The 19,241-nt window shown below is 34.9% G+C and overlaps 1 protein-coding gene across 3 annotated transcripts; it reads right to left on the bottom strand.

Moving 5' to 3' along the window:
• Positions 1 to 1,505: 1,505 nt before the first annotated feature.
• On the bottom strand, positions 1,506 to 18,991 carry LOC146138087 (SMAD family member 3-like). 3 transcript variants are annotated; one of them, XM_083394890.1, is made up of 9 exons: positions 18,834 to 18,988; positions 18,623 to 18,772; positions 15,426 to 15,554; positions 12,565 to 12,712; positions 9,198 to 9,306; positions 8,877 to 9,031; positions 4,126 to 4,269; positions 2,817 to 2,977; positions 1,507 to 2,636 (listed from the first exon to the last, which is right to left on the bottom strand). In XM_083394890.1, exons 1-9 carry the CDS (start codon positions 18,906 to 18,908, stop codon positions 2,397 to 2,399), a joined length of 1,311 nt encoding a protein of 436 aa, XP_083251016.1. In that variant the 5' UTR covers positions 18,909 to 18,988; the 3' UTR covers positions 1,507 to 2,396. The 3 variants fall into 3 exon arrangements, with proteins under 3 accessions (XP_083251017.1, XP_083251016.1, XP_083251015.1); XM_083394889.1 differs by having other exon boundaries at positions 1,509 to 2,636; positions 8,877 to 8,996; positions 9,181 to 9,306; positions 18,834 to 18,987; XM_083394891.1 differs by lacking the exon at positions 9,198 to 9,306 and having other exon boundaries at positions 1,506 to 2,636; positions 8,877 to 8,943; positions 12,653 to 12,712; positions 18,834 to 18,991.
• Positions 18,992 to 19,241: the final 250 nt, after the last annotated feature.

A 19,241-nucleotide genomic window follows, 5' to 3' on the forward strand; every position in this document is an offset into this window, starting at 1 on the left:
ATATTTAGATTAAGTTTCCTGAATGTTAATGGACATTAGGCTACGAACTACACAGTGATGGTAGAGGCACTAGGCCATGTCCCCAAAATATGATTTTGCTACATTTTACTATATAAACGCTAAAGTTTTTAGGGCCTTGCGCGAGCTGTTATTTGTGTCTGCCCGGTTGTAAGGAAATCATTTCAGCCCAAACGGGCCGTGCCCGACTGCCCGTGTACGTTATGTTTATGGTATTATGTTGCGCCGTAGACCAGTGGACGGCAAACTGTGGGCCGCGAGTTACTTTTGAACAGCTTAGTGTCATAATGCAGTTGTGGGCCGCGTGATAGTCGTACATTCAATGCACTTTATTTTAACAGTTGGTGTGGCATAGAATTTTTAAATTGGCTCAGCTTGGAAAGGCCCACGTGCCAAATGAGGTTCTGGGAGCCTATCGAACTATATTTTTTTGCTTTAAAGTTTAAACTGTATGTAACTGAATTTTTTTTCGCGCTTCGCGCATATATTCTTCGTCTTGTAATATGTTTTACATTGATATGGCAGTGTTTTGGGCATCGAGGCGCCGTGTTATATTTCACCTTAAAATCAAATATCCTGAATCCGCCACTTTTTGATAGTGGGCCTTCAATAGCGCTGAAAATAGTACTTCGGGCCGGAACAAAAAAAGTTTGCCGACCACTGCCATAGACAAACTAATATTTCATATATGAACAGTACCGATAGTTCGCCGGAAAACAACAGGAACTTTGTAAATTAACTGTTTAAGGTGCACAAAACACACTTTGGTTTCTTCTGCACGGGATTTTATCACAGTAAAACCAAACTGCCACATTGAATCGTTATATGTCACTTTCGTTTTATAGGTACCCTGAAATGATATTAATATACAGTACCTCGGAGTAATGTAAATTCAAAATATAGCTGAAGTTGAATTTCCAGTACAATTATAATACGATTTTGTGGCGAACAACAACTAGCGCTTTGCTAGTTTGTTTCAAGTATTGGTAATACTCTATTCCAGACAAAACGTACTAAATACGAACATGTTAACGACTATGACAGAACAATTAGCATACTGCCTTTGGCCACATCACACTGATTCGTTGTTTCTGTATTATGTTCAACACTTGCTTTTGAGCTCGGAGCTGTTTGTAGGTAAGTCATACCGCCATTCTGGCTAGCTGTCTGTTACCCGTATAGATGCGTATGCGTTGATAGAAGGGCGTTTTTTCATTTTTTAACATCGTTTAAGAGCATCACTGACTCGCGACCCCTTTAAAACTTCTTCGCGGACCCAGGTTAAGAACTACTGTCTTTGGTTAATTTTGATAAAATTGTTTTAGCCAAGAAGGTAACATCACCTTCAACCGAAAACTTTAACAAAATATACGAACTGTGTGGTGTTCTTAACTAGATAATTTTAAAGTAACTTTGTGACGTCACGTTTTGACGAACTTTGTGACGTCATCTCTACAAAAAATGTCATGCCCTACGACCCAGGTTTCTTATATTATAAACGAGTCAAATTAATACTACCAGATGGTAGATGTGTATTACATACGTAGTGGAACATGTTAAAACTGGCTAATAGGTAAGCAAAACACTTGGCTTTGAAAGGACGCCACGTGTTGAAGCAAACTCTGCTGTGAAAAAACGCGAAATATAACATAATAAAAACGACGGCATACAAAAAGCATAACTGTACAGTAGACAAATGGCAGAAATAATTCACTTGATCCACGCAGTAAAAATCAACAAATTTAAAACTATGTTCAATAAAAAAAAGTTTACAATAAATTTATTCTTTGTTAGTTCTTTAAACAGCCTATAATAAAATGTGGCCTAATTTTATAAACAGTTTGTATGTATTATATAAGGCGATATGGCATTTTGACACATTTAAAAGCAGCTAAAACAGTCGCAAATTTCTTAAAGTTAAAAGTATAATAACAAAAACTTATACAGACAGAAAAGCTGTAATTCAAGACCACGCGATACATTATTCAATGTAAAATTTGTATCAATTTATTTTCTGTGTAACACAGCTGTACAAGTATTTAAATAAATGTAGCTATTTTTTAAATAAAATGCAGCTATTTTTTCAAGTGTTGTAAACAACCTGAATCTTTTTTTTTATTACTACATGATAAGCAGAACAAATTTTACGATAATTTTTCAGTTTTATTTGTCATGGGTAGACAGGAGATGTTTTGCTTATTGAGACGTTTTTAGTAAGCCAAGAACACCTTACCATACTAAACACAGATCTGTTTTATAAACTTGAAAATTAAAAAAGGTCAAATAAATGATAAAATTCACACCATAATGTTGGTTTGCCCTTGGTGTTCTTCTTCACGTATAAACCCAAGGCCTGATTAAAACTGTGAATTGTCATACTAAGACATACTTGAACAAGGAATGTGTGGGGCGCCCATTTGTTGCAAAACCTTATCCAACCATTGAAGGGGTCCATTTAAGTGCATCTCAATCCAACACGGCGTTGAGGTAACGTGTTGCCTGCGATACTCAGCACCCCAACCTTTAACAAAACTCATGCGGATCGTGCACATCCGTGTCAGTTGATAAACGGCCTCAAAACCTTGATTCACAGACTGGGAAAGTAGAGCAGCAAATTCCTGCAGTAATGAAAACAAATAGCATGTTAAATGAAAGACTAGAACAAAAACGATAAAGAAATACATACATATACAGTACTCTATATATCAGCAATTTACTTAAAAAATATGAAAATCAGCAATCTTTAAGCCCGCAAAATCATACTAGTTAGTATATACATAATTAATAATTTGTTTTACTTGGTTGTTAAATATTTTCAAGTGGCATCCTGGTGGAATTTTCACAACAGTCGCGGGATGCCAACCATATCTTCTATTGCAGTTGGGGCTTTGTACAAATATGGCACTGTCACTCAAACATTCAGCAAATACCTCACCAGCTATGTAGTAAAGTCTCACACCTTTATAAATGAAAAAAAGTAGAAAAAGTTTATCAACATGTTATTAACGAATTTATTTTTGGAAGTGCTCATGGGCTTTTCTCTTCTGTCCGTTCGTTGGACCAAACAAACAGTGGATATGCCCCCCCGCGCACATCAAATAGCCCTCCTGTCTTAGACTAAGAACAGTACCTCCACACAGCGAGGGTTAGGTTCTTATAACAATAGGTAATGCCTCATTTAGTCGACCTGGTTCGCGACACACAGTGCCTAAATTGTTTTATTTATTCGATGGGTACAAAGCTTATCCTTAAAGCTTAAATCATTTGGGTGTGCGTAATAAGCCGCTACGCGATTCACTTTTACTCCTATGGTCAACAGCAAAATAAGCGCATTGACAGTTATACTACACCTGAGAAGGAAAATGGGGGCTATAAGTAACTTGGCTGTGTAACAAAGTAACCTGATCGCTGATAATGTAAATGACAATAAGAAAAAAATACATTTTAGTAAGAGATAAAGAGCTCTGAGCCCCTAGAATTTGTTTTCTACTCTGTGACCTATTGCTAAACGTTGTTTTTGTTATTATGGCATACGACTGGTTATTTATAACCACTTTTTACTTTTGATGGCTTTGGACTATTTCCTACCTGGATAACGCTGGAATCTATAGTAACGTAGTCTCTTACTGTATTGATATACGTTAACCGCAAACATTTTCAACATCATTGCAATTGCAATTCGGGACGAAAGGCAACAAGTGTTTCGATTTATTATACATTTGTTTTGACAGCTGACGGATGAAAACGTGCATGGACTAAAAAACTATTAACCGATATTTGGTTATTTTTTGTATGTTATATTAAAGTTTTTCTAGCGGTGCCTACTCGCAATCACCAAACACACAGTAATAATGAAAATAATAGGACTAAAACACAATGGGCCAAAAGTAGGCTTACAGTTATTTCACAACGCTGGCTTGGAAGAGGTAGCATTGAATGGCCACCATGCTCACCTGACCTGACACCAATGGATTTCTTTTTGGGGGGTGTTGTAAAGAACAAGGTGTATGAGAAGAACCCCAAAACAATAAAATTACTTTTAGACCCGAACCCTACTTTTTATAACTGTAGGACTACTTTAGCCCACTCTGTATATACGTTGAATACCTTTTCCAACATGCCTTCGTGTTATTTCAACATGTTGCGTACGGTTGACATTGGATAAAAGTCCAAGACAAAATCTTTCTGCATTGGATGGATCAGTAAATCCATCCACAGTTAGGGAGGACTGGGCTGCATGGAATGTTTCACCTTAAAAATAATTTTTAGTTAACACCCGAAAAAGTTTTTTTGATTTGGCATTGGACACCAAAGTTTTCTGAAAACATTCGAAGCATTTTATTATAACAATTGGTAACCAGAGGCAGTCCAGTGATTTTCTGCAATTGAAAATTGGCCTAGTTACTTTAAGAATAGTGGTTCCACAACATTTTGTTATCGCAAACCACATTTTAGTTTTTGATAATCTATGCAATCCCCTGATTTTAGTGTTGTACAAATGAACAAAATACAATCCTAAACAATTTGGCATGGTCATATTTTTAGACAGACAGTTTAAAAATTCGCATGCACAATGCACACATAACCAAAGTTACGGTTAAGGTGTATTTGCATCATAGCGCTTTTGTAACCCTAAGAAAAACAATTTATTAGGCAGTTAATTTGAATATTTACCAGTTTAATTCTAACTTGGCACTGCCAAGGTTAAATAAAGTATTTACCAGTTCTTTGTTGTTAAATAACAAGCCTCAATTTGTTAATCAAAGCCATTAAATTATGGCCTCTTATACACAATAATGTTTTTCTAATTTTATTCTGTCAACTTTATTAAATATAATTATATTTTGATTATTATTTTAAGTCCTGTCGTTAGTTGTTTTGACAATCTAATACAAGTGGTAAGAGTTTGCTGAAGCTGCATGTCTTAGCCAATGATTCAAACAAGATTGTGGCAATTTAAAATGAAACCAAATTGCAATGTTGTGTGTAGTTTCTCAAATGGAAGGCTAAATACTCTGCTATAGCACACAACCCTTAGGTTAAGCATGTCACACATCTTTTATGTAGCAAAAACCTGTGACGAAAATCGATCTGGAATCACTTACACATGTAAAGCCTTTAGTTTTAGCAGCAATTGTGGACTTGCATAAAGCAAAAACGTAATCTCGGTACAAAACTGCGTCAAACAAAAAAAAATCCTCTTTGAAACTAAAAATTTAATGCTGTTCAAACTGCTGGAATAAACTAGAAATAGACTGATATATCGATTTACCGATAATATAGGTTGATGTTTGGCTTCTACCAATATATTGGTATCAGTAAATGTAGGCCGATATTTTAGTACGACAATATGACATAATTACCTACATAAACTGTTGCTACCAGGCATAGTAATATAAATCAAAAACAGCTCCTCTGGTAATTGTAACAATTACAATTACCAGAGGAGCTGTTTTTGATTTATAGAATTACCTATGTTTTAAACAACTTACCCAATTTTTGATAAAAAAATTGGGTTTTAGCATCATGCCGAGTTAATATGCAAAATAATAGTTTAATACATCAGGTATATTAACTAAAACGTTATTCCGATTTTTTTTTTAGTTTTGAATATTTCCCAGGTATATAAAAAATTGGGTATCGGTATCAGTCCAAAACGGTGATATCGGTTGATCTCTGCAATAAACGCCATATTTTGCAAACTCTAATTGACTTTTCACACTATATAAATTATCTTCATTGGTATACAAAACACAAGTTTGAGGTTTTAGTTTTAAATGCCACGTTGTTAATTGTAAAATTGTTCTTCCGTACAATTGAAACAAGGCCTGGCAACAACAGTATATTACTGTTGTTAATATTATCCATGTGTTTTGATTCAACGTAGTAAGGGGTTACAGAGCAAAGACCGTAAAAAAAAACGTCAGAATTTTAGCATTAATTTGCTTGAGACTGAGAATTTAGTGCATTTTTACCAGTATGCCGCAAAAAAGTTTAAACCTTGTTAGTGTGCCCCAATTAAAAAAATGTGTAAAGCTATAGGGGTTTTCTTCGCTCACTGCTGTCTTGGTTTCTGAGCCATGTGTCTATTGCAGTTTTACATATTACTTGTTTTAATTTGTAGCCTGTTTTACAACAGGTATAAAACATAAAACAGTTAAAAAAATGAAATTTGGCTTACAAAACAGTAAAAAAATGTAAAATTTGTTTGTTTTTAAGAAAATGTTATAAAATATTTTCATACCAAAATATTGACAGACAAATTGACCCAAATTCACCAATTATGATATTTTGATAGAAATTTAATATTGGCCAAATTATCCGTAACTGATATAGTGGGATAACTCTACTATGATTCCTATTCCAAAATTAAACATTATGGTTGTTTAAAGCCGTACCATAGGAATTTAAATGCATAACAACATAACAAAAATAAACAAAACACAAAAATAACAAGGTGTTAAAATGTTATATATTACAGCAGCGTTTCTCAACCGGTGCGCCATGTAGGGCTGCTAGGTGCGCCGCGAGCAAACGGAAAAAACATGTCGAAAGAAGTCCAAAATTAATCGGAATAGGATTTTAATGTACAAAATAACGTTTTTAGTGTCAAAGGCTGGAAGTCCCTTTAAAGATATGCAACCATAAAACCCCTATAACAAACAAATACAGGCAATTTAAGAGAAATGTCGGTACACCTAAAAAATTTCGCGTTCGCTTCGCTCGTAAGGTGCGCCGCCACGTTTTTATACGTCTCTAAGTGCGCCCCCAAATAAAAAAGGTTAAGAAACACTGTATTACAGACAGGGCCTTCAGTGTTTACATAGTGCTTACATGGTGCTTTGGTTATTTGATTGATGTGTGGGGCAATTATTTTTTAGACCTAAAAATAAGAAAATTTGACCTAAAAATATATTTTTTTGACAAAATTTTGACCTATTTAAATACATTGGTTTAAACAACATATTGTTGTTTGAAGTACTGCATTAGTGTCTGAGCATCGTCATCCAAACATCTTAGATGTTTTACTGACTGTTGGTGGTTCCAAAGACAAACAAAAAGACAAACATTTAAACAAGACGCTGATTATTTTAGAAAAATGTTGTGTAAACAATTGAAGTACACCGTAAAACTAATTGACAGAAAATTAACAAAAACCTAGTTATCAAAATAGGAAATCGGACAATTGCAAATCACAAGCCAAAAAAAGCAATGCTGTATAGTGTATAATACATTTGTCCAAATCTGAGAAACGAAACTATAAAAAGCAAAAACAAAGTTTGAGTTCAATAAAATGCGATAAACTAGGCTTGAGTGGTTAATTCTGCAAGTTTTTTTTTTTTGAGTGAACCAAAAATGTTAAAAAGATGACTACAGTTTTTTAAATTTGTAAACAATGTATTTTTAAGCTCTACTTTGCCAAGTAGTGTGTTATCAGTTGCCAAGTCAATTGTGGAGTCAACAGTCTTTGTCCAGGAGCAGTGTTCCTTTTAAATTAGTGTGACTTAAATCTAATGCATAGGCTGAAAATCTGTGCACAAAGTGTGCAAATTATCAAACGCAAAGTTCCCAAATGGGCCTAGGAGATTACCTTATTTCATTGGTCTGCTAACGTCAAGGTGCAGACCTAGCGGCACCACTGGTTTTATGTCATTCCTTTTATTAATCATTTAGAAACACCTGTCATTTCTTTGATGGTGTGAGAATTATGGGAATCCACCAAACTGACAAATTCTAAAAAAGCTGCCAGATGCAAAAAATATTTCCCAAAAACAATAAAATAGAAAATATAAACGCATACATAAATAATTGAAAAAGTACAATGAAATGTTGCAAATACTGGGCTACATGAGACACTTGGTGTTTAAAATCTGTAAAAAATACTGTTTAATTTTTTGGGCTTGTGTAGTGTATACTTCTATGATAAAATGTGTGTAAATGCCCAAATTTTTTGCAAAACAAAATTATGTTACCAAGAACACTGCTGTGTAATACTTTTGCAAAAAAAGTCGTTTTTAACATTACAATAATATTTTTCGCAACATAAATGTTTTAATAATGTGCAAATCATTTGATAGATATCTGTATGGTGCACCTGGCATTTCACAAAAAAGATTGTGCATAACAAAAAACGCAGGGACACATTGATAACAACATTCTAAGTAAGCACTACATGTTGCAGTGCACCGACACTTGCAAACTGCACACTTATATTCGAATAGTGTGTGTCAGCGCATAAGCCAGCAAATTTAACCAGTCTGCATTACTAAGTATGGAACCTAATAAATAACTGTGGGAAATCTGGCACCATGGAGAGTATGCCACTTCTTTCTGCGGCTGAGTAATAAAGCACTAAATAAACTATTTATTAACAATTAGTCAAATGGTGGCGCCATACGATTTTAAACACATAGAAGAAGGTCAACACTTTTATAGTTAACAGAAAAAAAAAAAATTTTTTTTATTATTTTATTCGGCTTCAGGGAAATATTTTTAGAGGTTTCATTGTGGCCAAACGAATAAAAGGAAATGACAAGTTATATGCAACCTAATCTAGATAAATGTAGATTTTTGCTTGTTATTTTTTTAATTCTATACAGCATTTGCAAAGGCAACAAGTATCATATTTTTTTCTAAATTAAATGTAATTCCCAACAAAATAAACAGGTGGGGTTAATGAAGGGTTAATTATGGAGTTATTTACCACCCGAGAACATTTAAAGTCATGGTATGGAGCAATGTAGATATACAGACTCAACAAACAACAAAAATCAGATGAGGCATGTTTGCTGTGTGCTTTGCCAAGGAGTTATAATGCTGTTATCACATATTACACAGTATTTCATACATAGTCTTACCTATGCGTTGATTAAGTTCATAGTAGGAAATAGAGCACCAGAAAGGAGGCTCATGATAGGCCACTGACTGTACATCATCGGATACGGTTCCCGATGATGCTGATTGACCACTTGTTCCATCTATTAAAAACAAAATAATTTCTTTGTTTGTTTGTGTTGTTTAAAAACGGCATTTAAACAAAAACTTACAAATTTTTTTTTTATGCAAATAAAACTGACCAATATTGTGTAATACTGAATAAAAGACTAAAACAAGATTTTAACTAGTGTGTAACACTATTTTGGAGACTTTTTTAAAACAAACCAGAAAATGTAGTAGATGGCCCAGGACTTGATAATGTTGAACCAGATTCACTGAATTCGCTATCTTCACTCATGTATCCTGGTGGGGGACTCTCTGGCACAGTAAAATTTCCTGAAGGCTGCATAGCTTAAAAGAATATGGGAGTAATATTATTGATTAATTTGAATACAAAGATAGAAGGTAAACGAAAGATAAAAAAATGTAAAAATAATTGTATCCAGCATAATGATAGTTTAAACATAAAATATATATGTCTTTCCTTTGACGCCAAGAAAGTTATGAAAATTTATTATAACTGGCAAATTCTATAAATGTTTCGAGATGACAGAAATCTAGGTATTTTAGACAATTCTGGTTTAGTTTGGCCACAGGACAACGGAAAGTGTTTTTTTCACATAGAGCAATAGACTAACAAAAGGAGAAGAAAAACTTAGATTATGAGTCATATTAAGCTGGCAACTGGAAATAAGAAAAGAGAATTAGTGTTTCCAAATTTCATGTTTGTGTGACATGCTTGGTGAAGTGTAGCACATTACAGCCGCAAATATTATGATCCATTTTTTAAGCTTGACAAAAACAGCAGTAGCTTTAAACATGTATATAATTGCAAATAGGTGATTAATCTTAATAACCCTCTACAGCAGTGGTCTCCAACCTATGGGTCGCAACCCCCATTTGGGTCGCCTAAAATTTTTCTGGGGTCGCCACCACTCACCATATTTCTGCTGTTTTAGTACGATTTATGTATTTTGTTTTCTTTACAATGACGTCACCCTAATAAACGAACTAATACACAGCCAAGATAAGCTTATGTTTATTTTACTTTAAATTGGCGTTTTAGCTCTTAAGACCTGCTTTAAGCTACAAATATTTCAGCAAATAAATATTTACTTCTGGACTTCGATGCAATTAACTTATCCGACTCTGTCCAATTTTGTGAGTTAACTACTATTTCCGTTTTTAACCACATGGCTTTGTTTAACAAAATTCGGCGCAATGCGCATATTGAAAACGTAACATCGTAAATCGCTTGGAAGTAAAGCATGACATGCGGTCGCGTTTGCAGAAACTATTGAACATTATGCAGGCGCAGCCATCACACTGAATGCAATTTACTGTTGCAACATATTGCAATTTTTGTGAAATCATTTTGGTGCACTTATGTAGTTTTGTTTTTTGGAAATGTGTAATTATTCATATTCGCTCGTGTTACTTACTTCCAGCATTATTTAAAATATTGTTATTACTACTTGATAACAAATGGGGTCGCAATGTAATTCTGATTTCATTTTATTTAAATTTGGATCGCTTATTAAAAAGGTTGGAGAGCACTGCTCTACAGGGCCTACAGTCACAGCAACAAATTGCAAAACAATTAGCTAACATGTGTATATTGTAATAAAAAAATAATTTCCAAAATGTTTAACATTCTTAACACTGCAACTTGAGGCAGATATGTAAACTGTAATGCATGTCAAGGTTGTTGCCAAAACTTAATATTTTGCTAATATAAGTGAGTAAAATGAAACATACACATAAACAATGGAGAGCAATTCAGTCCTGATTTCTAAAACATTGTTGTTTCAGTTCTACTTTTTTGACTAATGTGATCTGTTATGCAGTCAAAAATGTACTGCAAAGAATACAATGTTACCATTGCCAGTAATGCATAACCAATACTTAACTACAAGGTACATTACCTCATTGAAAATTAGTACAAGAGTGACCTTAATTAACCCTGTAGCGCATTTTGTCGAAGGCAGTACATTTTTACGAGGGAATGTTACTTTTGTAACTGAATGAAGTTAGGAAATTGCAAACTTTGCTGCTGGCATTAAACGTCAGTAGCTCGCTCATGAGAATAATTGCTTGATGGACACCTAATTATTAGTCGCAAATTAACGCGAGACGCGCAGTAATTGACGCAAAGTAATTTTTCGCTCGAAAAATGCTGATGCCGCACTGGGAGGCAACATTTAAAGCAAGCACAAAACTTACCACTCGCGTATGTACAATTAGCAGCAACCTTACGCAGTAAAAGATTAATTCATATCAGTTCCAATTACCCGATATAACTGTCAAAATTGGATTCAAATCTCATTTATCTATGGATCTGATATTCTACTTTGAACATCCCTAGCGAGAACAAACCATTCTGGTTGCACATCAATAATAAAAATTAAACTAAGTACAGAACTTAGTGAACCGAAACTCAGTTTGTTTGGATGTTATAAAAATATATTTTGCTACTAAAAGCATCATCAGTAGCGATGTTCAAAGTAGAATATTAAATCATTGGATTCAAATCCAAATGGGATTGTTAGATGGTGCTGCTGGACAACATAAAACAAGAAAACAAAAAATAATAAATAAGACTTTAATTTGTATGCTTAGTGACACTTTTTTGCAAATTCACATGTAAATAACCATGTGACTGGTTGGGTGTAACTATAAAAAGAATGACTGCTCTAGTAAGTCTGTAGAAAAATGAAAAACATTATGTACAAACTACAGGATGACTGTATAATCAAGCCACATCAAGTATCAACAATATTAACATTTTATTTGTATTAGAAAAGAAAGCCGAAAAAAAAGATTGGGTATTACTTAAGAAGAGATTCAAACAGACTATTTTTATTAGTGTAACACAAAAGTACAACAGCTTATTCCAGATGATAATTTTTAGACCAGAGGTTCTTAAACTGGGTTTTAGGGGGTCCATGAAGGCCTAATACAATTCTTATTGCATAAATTGAAAAACAATTAGGTTTATTAAAAGAAAAATATATAATGAAAAACATGCTTTGCCGCCTTATCCTTGTATTTAGATTTTATTTAAGTTTTGCATTTGTTGAACTAACAGCTGGTTTCTTAACTCTACTTGTTTTAATTTGTGACATCATCTCTAAAAATTTCATGCAGAACCCTGGTCCACCTGAACCAATCAAATTATTTCAGGAGTCTGCGTTAAAAAAGGTTAAGAACCCCTGTTCTAGACTCACATCAAGGAGTCTGAACTTTCTGTATCTTTAAATTATCAAAATGTCCTTATTTGTGGCATTCCTTACAAACAACTATAACACTGGAATGAGCTAAGATGGTTTGTAACTTGTAAATACAACAACCATTGGTGGCTTTCCTGCACAACCATTGGTGGCTTTTCCGACCAATTAAATAAATCAGATGAAGTGATGGTTACAAAGATGTGCTTGTGGTTTCTCGTGACAACATGTTTTTAATAGTTAAATATCTATAATTTTAAAAGCAAATGGAAAGATCATCCTCATTTTTCTGTCAGTCATCAAACAAATAAAAATCTTTCCCCTAAAAATACCAAACACCGTGTTTGCCAAAAAATAATTAACAAATTATTGGTATTTTTACTTGGTTGATATGTTGCATTCTCTGGCACAATACTCCAATCATCAAGAGGAGGAAATTCTGCAGGAATTGGTTCACTTTGCCGTGGAACAAGAATAGGAGGTAATGCTGGGGTTTCCACCCTTGTGTAATGATAAGGGTTGACACAAACCTACAGATAAACATGATTTATTAAACTTTTTTTAAATCACAAAACAGTAAAAACATTCTTTTGTTTAGACTTAAGAGTCTTAATATTATTGTATGTCTCTCTACCCGTTTATAAAATAATCTTTGCAACATAATTAAGTGTCTCCCTTTGAAGTTTGCACCAGTACACATCGCACAAAACAACCCTGTCAGGAGACTAGGGGATGAGTAAAGCTCTTCTCCTTACAAAAAAGAGCCACTTTGTTTAGAGTTTAGACTGTGTTTTTTCGCGTCGGAACACAGTGACAGTTAGCTACATATAGGTGTTTGAAGCAGTTGCTAAACAAAGGTTAGGGTCCATGCTAATCTTGAACCACCAGGACCTATTTGTTTCATTTTGTTGAGATATACAACTCATTTGTAGCAGGAAATTTATTTTTGTTAAAACATCTCCAAGGATATCTCTATAAAAAGGGCGATTTAAATTACGCTCCATACAATCGGCTATTTTCTTAAACATACTTTATTTTACTGACATCAAAGGGGGGGGTGTTTTGTTAGTGGATATTTAGTACTGCTAAACGTTTTTGTCCAATGTGTCAAGTTCAATTGATAACAATTTTGCTAATTTAAACCAATTAAACTCAATGTTTCTTATCGATGCCATTAACTTTGCTTTAGTTGCATAATTACACACCAGTTTATTCGAGAATAGCTAGCTTCTTAATATTACAACTGGTTTATTTGTGCTTCCCAACACTAAATTATTTTTTCCTGTATATCTTTCTTCACATATAAAAACACCTATCAGTTGCTAATTTACGACGTCAATTTAGCAGAAAATTTCAATCAACCTGGGTAAAGCTGGTATTATTTAGAAGGATATTAACAGAGTTGGCCTTGAAGTAAAATTTGCATACTCGCCAGTCAGGTGAGTGGGTGTCAATCAGCACTTGCCAGGAGCGAATTGCACTCGCATTGGCAAGCGGGCGATTGCCAAATTCCAACCCTGATTAAATACCAATTTCAACTAGAATCTGCTAACAAATAGTCATTCTGTCATATAAACTATCTATTAATATAAAGGGAACACACAATAAGACCCCTAAAAAGCAACAATACCTAAAGCAGAAAAATCTATAAAACCAAAGTATTAAGACCAACGATATAATACAGCCCAATACGCAGTAATATCCAGTACAGCATAAGATCAAAATCGTCTGAATAAGACCTTATCTGTCAAAATAAGGCCTAAATTCATCGTAATAAGGCCTAAATTCATCGTAATTAGTCCTAATGTCATCAGAAAAAGGCCTAAATTCATCGGAATAAGGCTTAAATCCATCGGAATAAGGCCTAAACCATCGAAATAAGGCCTAAATCCATCGGAATGAGTCCTAAATTCATCGAAAGAAGGCCTAAATGGGCCAAATATTGCCCGAACCTGTCGGCCATCGGTCTGGCATCGGCTGTCTTGGTGACTACGTGTGGATGCACTAGTTTGACCGGTGCCGTCAGGACGGCACTGTTTTGCCCAGTCGAGAAACAACCATACGACAATGCTTGCTCAATTAATTGTTAACACACATATGTGTGCACATATGTTTCATTGAATAAATGATACGGTACTGTGAATCCCCTTCAATATGAAGTTGCTTGTACTAACATATTGAGCAAGCATTGGCGTATGGTTGTTTCTCGACTCGCTCCTCTCTGAGCCTGCATAGCTCAGTTGGTAGAGCGTCTGTCCCGGCTTGACCGGAGGTCGTGAGTTTGAACCTTACTGCAGGCTAGTTGTTTTTCTAGCCTGCTCTGCTTGCATCAAATTGAAAAGTTTGTCCGCCGGACGATTGTCAGATGATGCTATACTTTTGCCTTTGGTCGCTGGCAGAGCAACGCCATCGCTGCCTAACAAAAGGAGGGGCAACGTCACACAGCACTCCAGTAAAGGAGTGAGGGGCTTGCAAGGAGTTATTTGGGGGATCGCGCTGTGCTATTATTTGCCAAAAAGAAATTTGACCCAATTATAGCAATATTGACTTCTTGACTACAAATTTAGCAGTAGTCACAACTCACAATTACAGGCGCTATAAATTTTACACTTGTGTACAATCATGTTTATGACACCACCAATATTTTTGTTTACACTTAATGCACTAAACACAGAGCCGTTTTTCAAAATTGATCAGAAAGACATCAAGCGAGGCCCGTCTTTCTTTGAAATTTTCTTGAATGTCTATGACATTGTTTATATCACTTTATACTATTTGTTAGTTTATAAATGCAGTTACTTTATTGTGATGGAATATCACCTCAATCATGTACAAACATGAAGTAAATCAACAATTACTTTAGTTTAAAGTAACTTAACTGGTTACATCATTTTCAAACTGTAATGATTTTCCTTTTTAAAAACAAAAAACTTAAAGTGATGCGAATAAATACCTTAACCGCATTCATAATTTAAAATAATATCCTGCATTTTCGAAAAATATTGAAACAGTCCGTATGGTAATTGGTAATGTTCACATTTTTCAATGTAAGAATGATTATTGACTCTGGTTTGCAATACACTAAACTTAAAAGGTCATTAATTTATTAGTAGGCATTTTTGTCCAAAACCACAGGGTAGACAAAACTATCTCTTCGATAGTGGTTCAAAAGGTCAGTTTATTTTTGTTTCAAAATTATAAATTAATCTGAAAAGGGTCACAAATTAGTATCATATGTGTTACCTCATCTCTTTTTAGCTGAAATGCATATTCACATTTTTCAACTGGTCGAAGTTCGTGGTGATTGCGAAGATCTGGCCATCTCCATAAACGGCAGTATAAAACATGAGGTAAAGACTTTTTATGAGACACCTTCAAATAAAATGAATATGTGTATCTGGTGACTATTTTTGTTAGTTTGCATTTTATTGACATCTGATTGCTACAAACAGGGGCGTAGCGTGGGGGGTGTCTAGGAGTCTTGACACCCCCCTTTAAAATCTCAGTAAACAATGATCAAAAAAATACAATCGTGTTTGCTGCGATGTTACATCAGAAACATTGCACCTGGCATTGAAAACACGTCGGTGCTCATCGCCGCCAATGCCTAATCACCACTCATTATCGTTGTTTCATTTAGCAGTTCGTCTGTCACAAGCTCAAGTTATCTCACAAACACGCCTGATAACTTTATTGTTGAAACGAACATTCTCAACAATGTAGAAAACAGGCGTGTAAGCTAGAGCAAACGTCTTCGCCGCAGGTCACTCTATTGAATGTTTTTTATTAGTCTCAATCTCGAAAAGGAGCGCTTGACCGCCGCATTTTAAAACATACATTAAAACGTCGGCAAACTATAGCTTCCCGCTAAACTGATAATAAATGGCCGTCTTAAATTAGTCATAAGCCATGTTTGTATTTTTTTTGCACAGTTTCATCTAAATAATTTACTAATTATACAGAGTTCAAAAAGGGCGATTTTAAAGCCACGCTTCATACCATCGGCGAAATTAAACTACAAATATCAACAAATTTGTTGATAAGCATCGTTAATTTTGCTGACAATGAAGTGTAACAGTTTGTGGTTGATACGTCACAGAGGCTGTTCTGAAACCGCAATTCTATAGCGTTTCGCGCTCAATTGAAATAACTTGACAATCGGACGTGAATAAGACAATCGGACTTGAATACGAGGTGTTGCAATTTTTCTATCGTCAAATAGACGACTTTAAACAGCCGTAAGCTCCTAATAATCGCCGTTTTTAGCGTCTAGAATACACAAAACGTTAAAATTTTTCGGCCTTCGCCCGTACCCGCCACACCCCAGCGATTTGGGTTACTCATCATGTGAACAGTGGAGTATCAAGTAGGGCTGGGGTTTGTGATACCCCCCTTTTTTGGGGGAGTGATATTATTGTGTTATGTTAGTTTTGATCAGGGTTTAGCAAACTGTAAGAAGCGGTAATGTTTTTAATGTAATTGGGTCATGCGTCTTAAGCTAATGCGCAACCAAAATCTAACGCAAAACTCAGTTTTTGTCTTTTTTTTAGTCGACCGTAAAACGCAGTATATTTTTTCTCTTTCGTTATTTGTTGAGGTTGGCTGATTATATTATTAAGTGTGAATTCAACAATTAACAACACTAAGACAAACCGTCTTTCGTTGTGTGCTCTAATATACGATATTGGTTAACAACAGATTTTTTGTTAACTGAAGCAGATTCTTAAATGGTGGTATAAAGATGACGTTCGCATTTCAAAGTCGCCCTTTTTTAAGTTATGATAGTTAACAAAAAATTATTCTCTACAAGCATATTCATATCTAAGACCACGTATTTAGTGTGCAGTTGACACAGCTTATTTCCCCTCAACCGCAGCTTGTATTTTAACTGACTTGGCACACTGCTCAGCGCAGATGTTGCGCTAATTGTGGCATAACTGCGATGCTGATAGTTTATGATTCTTCCAAAATCAATCACAAATATTTTACGGTCTTGGTTTAGTTTTTCGCCTGGCAGGAGTGTCAACGACGCACGTTCGCATTTGCTGGACGTTAGTTGTTTCTGATTAGATTGTTTTATGACGTCATTACAATCACTATTTAATGAGGTCACACTCGTCACTGTTTTATGACATCATTATTCATTAACGTCAGACGGAAAATAGGGGAATTCCCTAAGTTGAAAATTCAGGACACCCCCCTTTGAAACGGTCACGCTACATGCCTGACTACAAATATCAGGTTGCTGCCAAAACTTGTTGTCCCGAATTTTCAACTTGGGGAATCCCCCGCTTTTTCGTCTGACGTTAATGACGTCATAAAATAGTGACGGATATGACGTCATAAAATAGCGATTGTGATAATGTCATAAATAATACCGCTTAGTGTGCAATCGTTAACTTCACGAGTAAATCGAAAACAAGACCGTGAAATATATGTGATTGATTTTGGTAGATCCATGTACGGGACCACGCTGAATTACAAGCACGTCTTTCGCCACCTGCAATACTAAACAAAGATCGTTTTCCCGGGTTTTATTCGACTAGCACAACATAAAAACGCCACTTAAATAGTTCTAAAATCAGTGTTGTTCACCTTTTTAAGAGAGGGCAGACCTGGCGAGAGAAGCAAGCGCGATTTTTTTTGATATAACGGCATTTCTTTTAAATTTATTGCAAGTTTTATTACATTGCCGAAACTAAAAATAGAAAAATATGTCCAATATTTTTAAATACGTTTTTCATTTGTCCGCAACGCACTTGGCAGCCCTCCACAGCGCAACGGTAAAGCAGCGCTGTTCAAAAGACAGCATTAAAATGTAAACAAAACGGACGTATAAAAGTCATACGCGCGAACCGCGAAAATTTTCGCACTTACGTAGTTAAAATAGTCGAAAAGTATATGAAATGGAAAACTGCGAGAAACATCAGCACCGCCTAACTCGACGTTATAAGCGAGAAAAAGGCGAGACCGCTTGATTTATTGTTGTTAATTGTCGAACACACACTTGCTAATCAGCCAACCTGAACGAATAAGGAAATGCGAAAAAAAAAAGTATATCCTGCGTTTACGGTCGACCAAACAAGATACGAAAAACGGCGTTTTGCGTTTGATTTTGGTTTCGCATTAGGTTAAGATGCGTGACCCAATTACATTAAAAAACACGCTTCAAAACAAAAAACGATATTGTCACTTACGAAAAGGGGGGGGGGGGGGGGGGGGTTAAAAAATCCCTAAAAAATTATTGCTTTAAGAAGTTATATCGATGTCATCCATATTTGTTATGAGGTAAAAACTTCACAACGGCAATATTCGCTTAGCGGAAGATTTTAAATGATTTTTTAAAACTTTGCAAATATTTGCATTAAAATAATTAAATATATTTCAAAAAGCTATTATACAAATGCTTAGGCACAGGGTTTATTTGAACATATTATTACCTGTAATCGGCCATCCAAGGAGCGGGGAATTTTAACACATTTTGTATCAACAGATTGTTTTGTTACAGCTTTTTTTAAATCATCTAGCCCACCACTTTTTTTCAGCTTTTTAACCAAACTTTTGATGGCCTTTTCAGCAAACTTTTCATCCTAAAAATTGTATATTATTTACGATTTTCAGTTTAAATAAAATATAAAACATGTATATTACCTGTGCTGACATCTCTCCTCTTTTCCAGCCTAGCAGTTCTTTAACAATAGGTGGAGTAAATTGCAACATACTCATGCTATATATAATCGCAACGTAGTTTATAGTAAAAAATCATGTAACTGTATACAAAAGGCTAAAACATAAAATATTGGAAATCAACAGTGAGTTGTAAGCATTATACAAAGTGACAATTAAGACAAGCAACAAAATTATTAAATCAACACACTTTATGGTGGGGGTTAGCGTTTAGGTTGGGGTGGGGCATTATTATACTTATTATAAAGAGCATTATTATACTGATTATATATAATTACCCTACAAGTTGTAAATTATGTTGACTGGTTTTGTAACTGTATTTTGATACTGTTAAAATTGTTGTAGGATTGTTGTTGTAGGATAGAACAGTGC

The sequence above is a fragment of the Ascidiella aspersa genome, chromosome 7, assembly GCF_963924565.1.
Source record: "Ascidiella aspersa chromosome 7, kaAscAspe10.2, whole genome shotgun sequence".
In the NCBI taxonomy this organism is placed as follows: domain Eukaryota; kingdom Metazoa; phylum Chordata; class Ascidiacea; order Phlebobranchia; family Ascidiidae; genus Ascidiella; species Ascidiella aspersa.